Consider the following 12,718-nt stretch of genomic DNA (forward strand, 5'->3'; position numbering starts at 1 on the left):
CAATATTAGAAGCGCTGCATGACCGAGTTTCAATATAATACAGATAGATTATAATCTATAATATAGATATTCAGTTTCCAGTTTACTTTCTGTGTGTTTTATTTGGGGTGTGTGGGGTTAGTCACGGACTGAGCGGGAACAAGAACGGGGTGAGATATTCGGGCCTCTGCCGTAATTCCGGGCCGCGTGTCACAGTGCCGCCGCAAACCCCGCGACCCCCGCTGCTCGCGATATTCCAAGCCACTTGCTCGTTGATTAAGCCGCAGCGTTATACCCACTCAGCCATGGAGAGGTGCGGAGGCTTTCAGAGAAACCAGGAAGCGCGGCAGTAAAGCCCGAAGCCGCATTACGCTCGGCGTCATTAAAATGTATCAGGAGGCATTAGGCGCGTTTTACGTCGGGTCTTTAACGCGGGCTGAACGGCAGCCAGCCGCTGCTGTAAAGCATTTACGTATGGCGCCGTTCTCGGAACCCAATTAAAGCCGTCTTTATGCCCCGGCATGTAAATGGTCCGCATTATTGAGACCGTAGCTAGCCACCGGTGCTTTACTGCCCCCCCCCCCCCGTCCGATTGGCCTGGTGTCAGCGATTATGGCGTGCAATTAAAGTATATATATTAAAGAAAAAAAGAGCTTTGGAGGCGCTGTTGTTTTTGCGTCCCGATTTGCACGGCTGATTGGCGTCGGGCGCTGGAGTACCAGGGTTAGCCGTTTTATTGCCGCGGCTGCGCAGGGATACGCCTCCCCGGGGACGGGGACGGCGCCGCCGCGCCAAAGGGCGACGAGGAGATCGTTCGCGGCCTTACCCGCGCGGCCCGTTAAAGCTGGCGCGGGGAGCGGCCTGTGGTTCCGGAAGGGCGGCGATAGCGATCGCGCTAATCAATTCGGGAAGAGCGCTTGCGGCTAACGTGGCGCGCGTATTCATGTGCGTGTGTGTTACACTTTGCACGTGTGCGGTTATACCATGACAAGGAGGTCTGGCTTGCATAGCCCAGCGAGTAGGGACAGAGTCCCCGCCGCGTTGCTGAGGCTGGAATAAGCATCTTTGGCTGTTATGCATGGGATCTGGTGGCTTACCGAAATGAACCGCTTCCACGCTGGCTTAGCCTGACCCCCACCTTCTCCGGCGAGTGTTTGTAATTGGCGAGTAGTTGTGCATTCGGCAGCGCAACACGGTGGTAACATAACTAAAAGGTCGCTGGTTCAGTACCCCACTGGGGCACAGCTACTGTACCCTTGGGCAAGGTACTTAACCGACAATTGCCTCAGTAAAATATCCAGCTGCATAAATGGATAAAATTGTAACCTATGGTAAGCTGATCCGGAAAATAGCGCCTGCTAAATGACAATAATGTAACATAATATCAGTGAGAGTTCTGCTCCACTCATAGAGCTCCTCTGACTTTTAACATACACTGGAAGAGGAAGCTCTCCATCTCAGGAAAGAAATGAATCTCTGACAGGCTGAGTTGCCTTTGGAAATGTGCGATGCCTTTTCTCAGGCCTTGCGTTTCGGGGGCCCGCGTTTTCGGTGAGCCGGACGCTCCTTTTCTAGGCTGATTAGAAGGCAGTGCGCGCCTAATTTTAGCATATCCGCCCTGTCAAAATAAAAGGCCTTCTCGCGGTGGCTTTTTATAGCCGTCCGCTTTGTGACAGAAATCCTCGCTCCCCGGTATTTTAAGGAGCGATACCCTTTGTAGGCCGGAGACGGGGAGATCCCTCTTAATGAAGCGGAGTTCGTCTCTGTCACAGGGCGTCGTTTCCCCTAAAGTCCGGTGAGATTTCGAAGCACCGTCTTTCCCCGGAAATTGAGGTCAGGCTTCAGGCTTCTCGCGAAAAAAAGCCGACCGCCGCCGTAATGACAGCTCTCTCCCCTCACACAGGCCACAACAGCAAAGGCCGCAACAGTGAAAAGCACGAACACAGCTTAATCGCAGCAAGAAGAGGCATTGAAACGTGACCGCAGGACACCCAAGTAAAGCGCCTGCTATTCAGCAAAGCGGGAGAGGCCCACGTTGAGTCTGCAGATACCCGAAATGGAAACGGCCGCGAAAACGACACGCTGTCAGCGTCCAGCGCGGCTGAGTGGAAACGCGTAAAGCTCCTCCAGCGGAGTCTCTTGCAAGGCCCGCGCTCTTCTTTAGTAGAGCGCCGAAGGATTTGAAAGCGGAGAAGTTTACTCGCGCCGGGTAATTAGGTAATTCCGCGGCGGTCTGCGGTGCGCCTCGCCCGTCGGGAGAAAAATAGTGCTCAGTCATACATAATCCGGCCGAGATTTGGCTAAAGTTTATAAGTCGAGCCTCCGCCACGTGTCCCCGGCCCGCTCGAGAAAATTCAAATGGAAAAATATCGCATTAATCCACTTATCAGGAGAGTGCACATTCTGATAATCCCGAATTCTTATAGTGGGGCCCTTTTGTGACTCGCTGCGGCTGTGGCGCCCGTAGGTTCGCGTCCCCCCCCCCCCCACCCCTCCCGAGCTGCTGGGGCGCGCGACGGAGACGTATCGGCGAGCACAAAGGTCCCGGATTCCGCTCCGCTGCCGCTCTGTCTTTTTTTTTTTTTTTTTTTTTTTTTTTTAAACCTTGACATGCCATGAAATCCAAAAGGTGTTACCTCGCGGATTTAAAGCTGCGGCGTACTTTTTAATCTTCGTGAACACCCCTGCGTCACTTGGCGGGGTTTCTCCCAAGACCCGTGAAGAAGACGTCTCCCAAGACGCTGACGTCACGTGCATGTGGATGGGGGGGTTTGTTTGTTGTCTGTGTGGCACAAAAGGAGAGGGGTCGTGTGACCCTTCCCCAAGCCCTCCCCCCGCCCTGCCCTACCCGTCCTCTTCTCGAGGCCCTTCTAGTTGTCACACAAATAAGGCACCCGTCCCGAGACCCGGCAGAGTCATGTGTAAAACCGTCGTTCGCTTCCAGATGGAGCCGGTTTTTTGCGCGTTATCTGGGGAGTCCCTCGGTGTGGTGACGCTGCTCTTTCTCAGAGGGCGGTTTTTCTCTGTTTTGCCCTCTTAAAAGGCCGCGTTTTGTGAAGACTTCTTATTACCTATGCCTCTTTAAGTGAAGCCAAAGATGTCTCGGATTCGGGAGCGGAGCGTGGGTTGCGTCGGGGACAGCCTTCAATAACGCCTTCCTGTTTTTCCCCGTCTGTCGTTTGAGAGAGGTTTTAATGTTTTTTGCTTCTTTTTCTTTCCCCTCATGCGAAATGAAGAGAATCCTGTTTCCTGTAATGGTGCGAGGATAATCCTTCTTGTCAGCTCTCTGAGTGGAGCGGAGAACGTCGCAGTCAGACGTGTGGGCTTTTCGGAACGGTCACGTTCCGCACCCGTGAAAGACTTGTTTTGGAGAGTGTTTGTTTCATTTTGGTGACCCGGATTTGCAGCCCCCCCCCCCCCCCCCCCCCCCCCCACTTCATTCAGGTTGGAAACTGGGCCCTCCTTTCCTCTATTAGAGGAGAGAGGTCCTAACTGTACATGTTGGAGCCTGGCGTATTACTGTAGCCCTCAGAGTCACTTTGACCAATGGCGTAGCGGTGTCTGGTTTTAGAGTGAATTAAAAAGCCAACATTCTCCCCCCACCCCACTTGAGCTGTAGTTTCTGACAGGAGGGGACCACAGAGGGGTGACATTGAGCGTGCGCAGCCGTAAACACCCCCTCCCTTTCCCCCCATCATGCCGCGGCGTTCTTCTCGCGAATGCCATCCCTCGGGGGGCGATCCGCGGCCCGGCTGATTTGATTCGCACTGACTACCGGTGACCTTGGCAAATCGCCTATAGATAAAAACTCACTTAGATCCAGATTTGGCTTAATACAGAGCAGGGGACTGACACTACGCCTCCTCCTCTCATTCCTCCCTTTCAGTAAAGGGCCGAGGCTTTAAAATTTATTTATTTTGCCATTGGGTGGTCTTTCTGTTAGCCTGTCGTGCTGTTGGAGAGCTCTTGATAACCCACTGCTCTCCAGAATTGCGGCAGCTTGACTAATATTAACGATATGTCACATGTTGGTTCACTCACACGCTCAATATGTTGATACAGCTCCACAGAAAAAAAACGCTTTGACTTTTTTTTTTTTTCCCATGCCGATACGTCAATATGGACATGGGTATCGGCAATGCGTCATTGATTGTCCCGCTGGGTTTCGCCGGGGCGACTTGAGACCTGCTTAGCGAGTCACGGTTCGCTGATGAGATTGTTCAGTCAATCACAGTTTTTCTGATGCGTCCCGGCCCGTGTTACAAGGGCGGGTTTTACCAATGCTGAAAACATCATCGATCAGTTTGACTCAGATCGCGTCTGTGTGTTGAAAGACGCGCGATTGGCTGTCATTTTTGCTGATGTCATGTCCCCCGTGTCCTAGGATAGTCCGCGTTTCCAAATACTCATTAGCCACGTTCTTGCCCTACAACTAACACCATGTCCCACCAGCCCAGACTATAATTAGTTCATTTCACTCTGCAAAAGTCGCAGAATTCTGTTTCACATTTAGGGCTTCCAGTATCTAATACTGTAATGGCCCCTTTACAGTGTACAGATGGGGAAACGCGAGGTTGCGTGGTTTTGATTGTAAAAGGATTGATCGGTCAACGCAGATGCTGGTCTCAGAGTATGAGTAGTATTGAAACATTACATTATATTAGTGTCATTTAGTAGACGCTCTCATCCAGAGTGACTAACACGGGTTACAGTTTTTACATGTTATCCATTTATACAGCTGGATATTTACTGAGGCAGTTCTGGGTTAAGTACCTTGCCCAAGGGTACAGCAACAGTGCCGCAGTGGTGAAGGAAACCGGCAGTGTTTCAGTTACAAGTGCTACTCCTTACCGCTGTGCTGCGCTACCACCACATGTGCACATTGGGGCTATAGGCTAGGCCTCTGTGTGCATGCTTTCAGAGTAATGTAGCATACCGCTGCTTGGTTATGCAGTGGAAAGGCACCCGTGCTGGACTTGAGGCAGCTTTCCCTCGAGCCCGGTCCCGCTTGCGCGCCCAACATCTGTAACCCCACCTGATTCCACAGTACAACAGCGCAACACAGTACAACAGTAACCGACCTGGGGCCCGTTTGCAGCTCTGTGCTGGTATGGAGGCGTCTGTGTATTTCCATCTTTCCCACAATGCACTGCAGCAGTGAGGTTATGAGTAATGGCACCGTGAGGCTGGCGTGTATTACCCTGACAAAGATCAATGCTTGATACCGGAGCCATTTGCCGTGTTCTTGAGGCGCTTGACACGATTTTCGTATTACACACTGCAGTATTTGCATATTAAAGAATGTGTAGAAGTAACGAATACATCTCCACGTGAAATGCTGGAGAGAGAGCGAGATCTTTAATTTTCCTTTTTTGTGTCCTTAGATGTGGAAAGTATTTCGCTTCAAGCGATACGACCACAATTCAAATGATCAAGTGTCTTTTGATACACAGCGGATTTCCACGCTTGTGTGTAGTGCAGTTAGGTAGGGTGATACAGGGAGCTGTTTGGACTTTTGTGTCTGTCAGATTTCTTGGTGAATAAGAAATTTTTAAATGCTTTTATTTTGATGGTGCTGTGTAATGTTTTCATTTTGTGAAGGCGATACTGTGTTAAGAACAGAGGCTTTTATTTTGGATAGATAACTTTTCTGTATAGGTAACATTACATTAAAAATCACTTAACAACAACCTGAATGTATATCTCTACAGAAACAACGTAAATAATTAAAGTACCTAAATGAACAGTTGCCAGTTGGACAAACTCTGCCGCCAACGCCGCTGTTTTTGCCTAGGGGCATGTCCCTGATAAAACCCTGATGCTACTTTAAAACCACGCTACATCTAGGCAGTAACGTTGATAGAATTCATTTATGTAGGGCTTTCTACTGAATCTCTGCTCTCTCGTTCATGTCTTTGGGTCGCCGTCCGTCTCACAGAGCAAACCGCTTCCCACAGTGACAAACGTTGATTGTGGGCGCCGGCGTTACACGAGTAATTTAAATAATTCACAGGAAACAGGAGCTAAAATGGATTGAGAGCGGGTGAAAGGAAGGCAATTCCCCTGTACATCTGTGCCCGGCCTTTATCGAGGCTCTGTGAAGAATGCAGCATTAGCCGCTACAGTCAAAGCCGGCCTGAGTGTTGAGCCTCGGTGGCCTACAGCGTGTGTTCTCGGGTAAGCAGGCCCTGCGAATAACTGTCGTCCGTCTTTGATTGCAGGTCAACGTCACCGTCGATTACATCAGAGCCGCCACGGCCGCCACCGACGGCGGCTCCATCCCAGCCTTCCCAGAGCGCACCTGTGCCACCGTCACCATCGGAGGAATGTGAGTACGCTCCTCTCTTCCCGCTGTGCCGCCGGGCGTCAAGCGCGGCGGCCCCGTGACCCCCGAGCCGGCGCCCGACCCCCCCTCCGCCTCCAAACGCCAGATCACCCGCCTCCGCCAGCTATACCGAACGAGCGCCTACCCCGTCATTTATTAAAACAGATGTGTGTTTACCTGCAGTAGCCAGCGACCGGCGCGGAATTTGTTTTTAAAGGATTACCGAACGCGCTGATGGGCTTTAGATTTTTTCCCCCGAGCTGCATGCTTTCTGCACTTGAGTGTGTCGCAGGTATTAATCAAGTTTAGTACTGTCATCTGGGGAATTCAATTATTACGCTGTGAAAAATGATGCACGGGACCCTATGGGAGAAATGAAGGCCCTCCGTAGAGACCACATGGGTAGATTACATGGAGAAAGCCATGTGTTTGTAATCACGTTATGTTGGCAAAGAGCCATTAGGGTACCGGGGAGCCATTAATTTCACAAGTGGGCCGGTACACCTCTCCGGATCCCAACGATGTAGTGTCGACTGTTACACACGGTTGCCTGTCCAAGCGCATGCCTTACCTGGTCTCATCCTCTCATTAGAGTTTCCTGCTAATGTTAGCGGTTTCGCTAGCGACGTAGGCCCGTAAGTCTTCCGTTTCTCAAGTCTTCGGCGCGGTTCAGCCTCGCGGCCCGAAAGTCATCCATAAGTACCGCAGATGATCGATGGGACCTGACCCGGCCTCGATAACCGCTCGCCGCCGCATCCGGAGCTCGGAAACGTTTTTTTTAACCGAAAATGCGGGGAAAAAGCGTTCAAGCTGGGTGGTTGCATACCCTCAGTTTACCTCTAGAAGGAATGCGTGCAAACATTCATTTAAGCCCGTTTTTGGCACATGCGTTTATCCAGAGTGAGGGAGGTAGTACATCTGCATGTTTCTGGAAGCACGGGTCAACGGTTTGGAATTGAACCCGCGTCCAGGCAGAAGCTGAAATAAAATGAATGAGGCTTCAGATAACTTACAATACCAGTCAAAAGTTTGGACACACCTGATTAAGGTAATGGGAAACATGCATTCAAAGATGGTTTGATCTAAAGACTTACACTTGTCTAAGAAACAGATTTCACACAGACATCACCTTCACAATTTGTATTTGTCTGTGTATAAATTTCTTTCCAAAAAACTTGAATTTTTAAAAAAAGTTTTTGACTATTTTGAAGAATCTAAATCAGTTTGTTTATAACACTTTTTTGGTCGCTACATAATGTTTGTGTTTCATAGTTTTGATGTCTTTAATATTATTCTAAAACGTGGAAAATAGTCAAAAGAAAGAAAAGTGTGTCCAAACTTTTGACCGGTACTGCGTTTTGCCTGTGTTGACTTGCTTTCATTATTTCACAAGAAACTTTATTTTTAAGTGATAGTTTCAGATCTGCGTGTCTGTGTTCCTTATTGCAGAAAGGGGCTCCATTACCAAACCTAAACACTTCTGTGTTATAGAAGGCCTTATGTTTTATTGAGATGACCTTGCCGTTATCAGCAGATACTGAGGTGTGCTGTTTGGATGGCGTGGACTCAGCATGCAGAAGTGTGAGTGTGTGTGTGTGTGTGTGTGTGTGTGTGTGTGTGTGTGTGTGTGAGATGACTTGGCCGTGATATCTGATTTCAGAAGTGTTTGTCCGTACGGGCCTTTGAACAGCCCCGGCCGCCTCCATCCTGAAAGCCGTTCCAAGTCAAATGACAAGATAATTAGCACATGAAAGGTGACATATTCCGCCGCTAAGCGAATAACAGGTGGCACGGCAGGCCTCGGGGTGTTCCAGGCAGGAGGAAAACCGAATCTTGCGGTCGCGGTGACAAAAAAAAAAAAAGAGAGAAATGTTCTTGGAAGTCACAAAACGGCAATTACAAACAGGCCGTTGGGCAGAGAGGACGCAGCAAAAGGAACCTCGTCGCCGTTCGCAGCGCTGGTGCCGGGCGCCGTCCGCCGGCGTGCGGCGAAAACCCGGGCAGCGTGACGTGAAGACGGTCTGACGCAAGCGAGGGGCTGGAGTTTCAGTCCCCGTGACGTCCTTTGTGATGTGGACCGTTTTCCAGCGGCGCGCGCGCGTTTTACCTTTTCGAGGGATGTCCTTGGGTTTGAGCGCACTTCGGGACCTCTTTGTGATCCCCGCGTGTTCCTTGGTGACAGACAGTGCCGTCCACGTCAAGCGAAATCGCTGTCTGCTGGTGGAATTCAGCTAAATTGATACGTTTTTTTTTGCCACATCTCAGATGATGCTAAAGTGACAAAATGCTATCCACATTTCATGTAATTGTCCCATTCCGTTTTGCAACATTCTCCCCGTTCAATTAAATTCCATTATATTCCGTTCCAATCCACCCCATTAAGTTATCTCTGTCAGCTGACTACATCACGCTGCAGGAGCACTTGGGACCGAGACCATTTTACACCTGGTCTGAGGTGTAAAATTTTTAGATCCGTTTCGGATCCGCTGAAGCACCCCACCTCCAGGAGTGCTAAGGCAGCGTTCCGCTCCAGGATTGAAACCCAGCGCTTTCTGGTTACAGCTTCAGCACGTTGGCGTCGTTCCGTGCGGCTCTATGCTTTTGCGTGTAGTAGGTGGATGATTGGACGTTTGCCTCATATTTAACCTGAGGCGATCATTAAAACTCTGTGTAGCTGGCTACACGCACCACAGGAATCGGCACAGAAAACAAAATTCAATGCATTTTGTTTTTCTGTCTTTACAAAATTGACGAAGGAATATTCAGAGGGCTCGAGAGGTGGAAAGATTGAGAGGTGGATAGACTGTTTGCGCTCAAGTTCTGCGCGCCAAATCCACATCAGTCCAAATCGCAGATCAGGTACTGAAACGAGTCCTTCCCTTAAGCCTGCAGTTTCAGCCTTTTTTTTTTAAAGGCCAGGAGGTTATGTTTTTTAGATTGCTGAATGCATAACTGGCTGGCAGGCCGAAGATTGCTTGGCAGATTTAACCGGTGGAAATGGGAGTTGTGTTAGAAAGCAATGCTGGGAATGGATACAGTTTATGAGAGAGGGAATGTCAGGCTGTCCTTTCCTCTGCCCTGCTGAAGAGGCAGGCCGATCGGAGGAAAGAGGGATGTGATTATCTCTTATGCGGTACTTTTTTCAGCACTTGCCAATCCTATTATTATTCTCTGTCAATGTGGGGAGTGATAAAATACAGTAACAGTCAAAAGGTTGGACACATCTGATTAAGATTACGGGAAACATGCATTCAAAGACATTTTGACTCATGCTTAAATGCTAACTTACGCTAAATTCTTGAAATTTGTTTCTAAGAATAATAGTGAAATTGATGCCTTATTTTTTTTTCAATGAATTTAATAAAAAAAATATTTTTTGGCTTTTATAAGAGTCTGAGTTTTGTTTAAACTACTTTGACCGCTGCATAATTCCATTTGTGTTATTTGATAGTTTTTATGGCTTTACTGTTATTCTAAAATGTGGAACATAGTAAAAATAAAGAAATGAAAGTGTGTCTTTTTGACTGGTACTGTATGTGTTGGCAGACCAAGACCACCTCTGCTGAATCTCCGCTTCAGGGAGAGAGATGTTAGTGATCTGGTCCCTCGCTACTGTAAATCACTCTGGGGCGTGGGTGTCGTCATGAAGACGGTGTTCTCCATGATGTGAGCAGGCTTTTAGCTCAGTGACGTTTGGGCCGCCAGGCAGTCCTGTCGGCGGGTGCTCATGAGGTCACTTGTCCGTCTGTCCAGGGAAGGTGGTTCACCACGCCACCAGCCGCTCCCCCCTGCCTCGGCATGTGGGCTCCCCGCCGGGCCTCCGACGACCGCCGACGGCCCCTGAACTTCACAGCACTAGAAGCATGCAATAACATGCTACTGGCGAAAAAAAGACCTCCAGTCGGAGTCCCGTGGAGCCTCTGACAAATAGACCCAAGTCCTGTGTGCCACTTTCCGCACAGAACGTTTGACTCAAGAACACACAGTTCTTGGCATGCTGAGTTTTTTTTTTTTTTTTTTTTATTAAGTTTCTGTACTTGATCCCACTGCTGCCACCACGAGCAGACGTGAGGCTTGCCAATTAAAACAATTCCAGCTCTCGTTCTGACATTTCATTTGGTACTCTTCTCAATTTAGCAACTGAGTCTCAGAGTTGAAATGTTTTCCAAAAAAAAAAAAAAAAGGAAAGCCGGAGAAATTAGCTGGAGTTCGTTTGTCTGGCTGTGTCAATTTGCGGACTGACGGGATGACCTTGAAATGGTATTCCGGGCTGCTTGTTCAAAAGGCGCCAAGGGTGTTTTTGAGAAAATAAAAACCCAGGATAGTTGGCACCAAATATTTAGTAAATAATTCGTAAGCACTTAATGTTGGCCGGACGAAATACTTAACCAGGGATTCAGATTCAAATACAGACAGGCGCTTGGAAAACAGTAGATTCATTTGAGAGTTTGGTCTACATGTTGAATAAGAATTGCTAAAGTGAGGGTGTTGATCATTTTACGGAGCCCTTGGTGCTCTTGAAGCAGAATAAATCTGAAGTTTGGAATGCTTATTTCAGTGAGAGGGAGGGGAGAAAAACCCCAACAACTTTCTCAATTATCTCCCTCTATTCCCCTGTCCACTGTGAACCCTTGTAACAGAAACCAATTTCCCCACTACATGCTTGCTCTGTGCATGCATTCAGATGGGCACTAATAGAGGTGTGTTAAAGGGGCCGGGGTGGTATATGCACTCCTCGGGGGCATCCGCGGGACCACGTCCTCCAATCACGACCTCTCACTCTCTCTCTCTCTCTCTCTCTCTCTCTCTCTCTCTCTCTCTCTCTCTCTCTCTGTCTCCACAGCAACATCGCCGAGGCCCTGGTCAGCAAGGGGCTGGCCACCGTCATCCGCTACCGGCAGGACGACGACCAGAGGTCATCCCACTACGACGAGCTGCTGGCCGCCGAAGCCAGGTGAGGCCGCCGTGGCGCGTCCGGGCGTCTCCGCCCAGAGAAAATTCACAACTGCACTGCCCCCCCCCCCCCACCCCCCCCCCCCCCTTTCCCCAACCCCTCCTCCCGATTTCCTCCAGTGAAAACTAGACATTTCCTCATCTGGGGACTGGATTCGGACACAATGCAAATACAATCTCCTTATGTCACATCAGATCTGTCAGCGGGTCCTTGCTTTGTAGACTCGTAATTATTCGCAAATGTACAGCCCCGGCGGTATTTGGTCGCGTTTTTTTTTCCCCCCCCCCACTGTTTAAGGAGATGAGATATAAGCAGGCTGTTAAACCAGTGCCTGTATACGTGTGTGTGTGTGTGTGTGTGTGAGTGAGTGAGAGCGCGCCCGCGCATTTCTGGTACCATCTCCGCTTTCTGTGAGTGACACGTCCAAGCCCTGGCAAGCCGCGCTGAAACTCATAAAAGCTTATGGAATTGCATTATACAGCGCGTGGCAGCTTGCTATAGGTACTTTAATTTAGCAGCCTCTTTAGACGCACTCCCAGGACACGGGGAACTCTGCATTGAAACATGCCGAGAATATGGGAGCAGGCCCGGCGGCCGGCTATATCTTGCTGCCGCAATAAGCGCCGACATGGCGTAATGTACCGTCTCACCCCCCCCGTTTTTTTCAGGGACCGTAACGGGGCGACCCGCGGCGGCTGCAGTCGATGCAGTCGCGCTGTTTTTTTTTTTTTTTAAATGCACCGTCCGTGAATATACACACAGGCTCATAAAGATTTAGTGCCGCGTTATTGTGGCTCTAAAGATTAAGATCTTCCGGGCTGGCGGTGTATTGACCATGCCGCTCGGCCACTGATTGGGGGGTTTATTGTGTCGTGCGCCGGGCACTGCGTTCCGGGCGTCCGGTGGAGGGTGGAGGCGGGCGTGGAGGGGGGGGGGGGGCGGGGGGGGTTCGGGGGGCGCTTTGAGGCTGGTGCCCGGATCCTCGGCAGAGGCGGCTCGGCCGGGGCTTCATTTCCCTGTCGAAATTGCCGGCTGTGGCCCACGCGCCTGGAGCAATCTCCCAGGCCCAACTTAACAGGGAGGCGAAAATTAAATTAGGAACAAGGAAGTGATAAAGGGAGATATTGAGCAGAGAGAGCGAGAGAAAGAAGACGCCGAAGTCAAATCCCCCCCTCCTCCCCTTTATCACTGCTCTCCGAATTCGAGGGAGAGGTCCGCGGTGACCTGGATTCACCGTGTCTGTAACTAGCGCCGATTGTCAGAAGATGCCGTGCTCGCTCCCCACTCCCTCACATAGGCTGACACGAGGGATGGCTGCTCAATCGCTACGAGCCAGAAATCCTACCGCTGCCACCATTTCGCGACCTTGTTTGCATAAATGTGATTTGCCAATTAACATGCGGTGTTGCTGTTCCTAACAATGTGCCACGGGTCTCAATCTCACCATTTCCTTAATACAG

At 49.9% G+C, this 12,718-nt stretch overlaps 1 protein-coding gene across 1 annotated transcript in view; it reads left to right on the forward strand.

Moving 5' to 3' along the window:
- snd1 (staphylococcal nuclease and tudor domain containing 1) overlaps nt 1–12,718 on the forward strand; it is a 243,008-nt gene that overhangs the window by 48,809 nt on the left and 181,481 nt on the right. The window contains exons 12-13 of the mRNA XM_036520195.1: nt 6,201–6,307; nt 11,148–11,258. Coding sequence (XP_036376088.1) covers nt 6,201–6,307; nt 11,148–11,258 — 218 coding nt within the window. The remainder of the gene's footprint in view (nt 1–6,200; nt 6,308–11,147; nt 11,259–12,718) is intronic.

The sequence above is a fragment of the Megalops cyprinoides genome, chromosome 25 (genome assembly GCF_013368585.1).
Source record: "Megalops cyprinoides isolate fMegCyp1 chromosome 25, fMegCyp1.pri, whole genome shotgun sequence".
NCBI lineage: Eukaryota > Metazoa > Chordata > Actinopteri > Elopiformes > Megalopidae > Megalops > Megalops cyprinoides.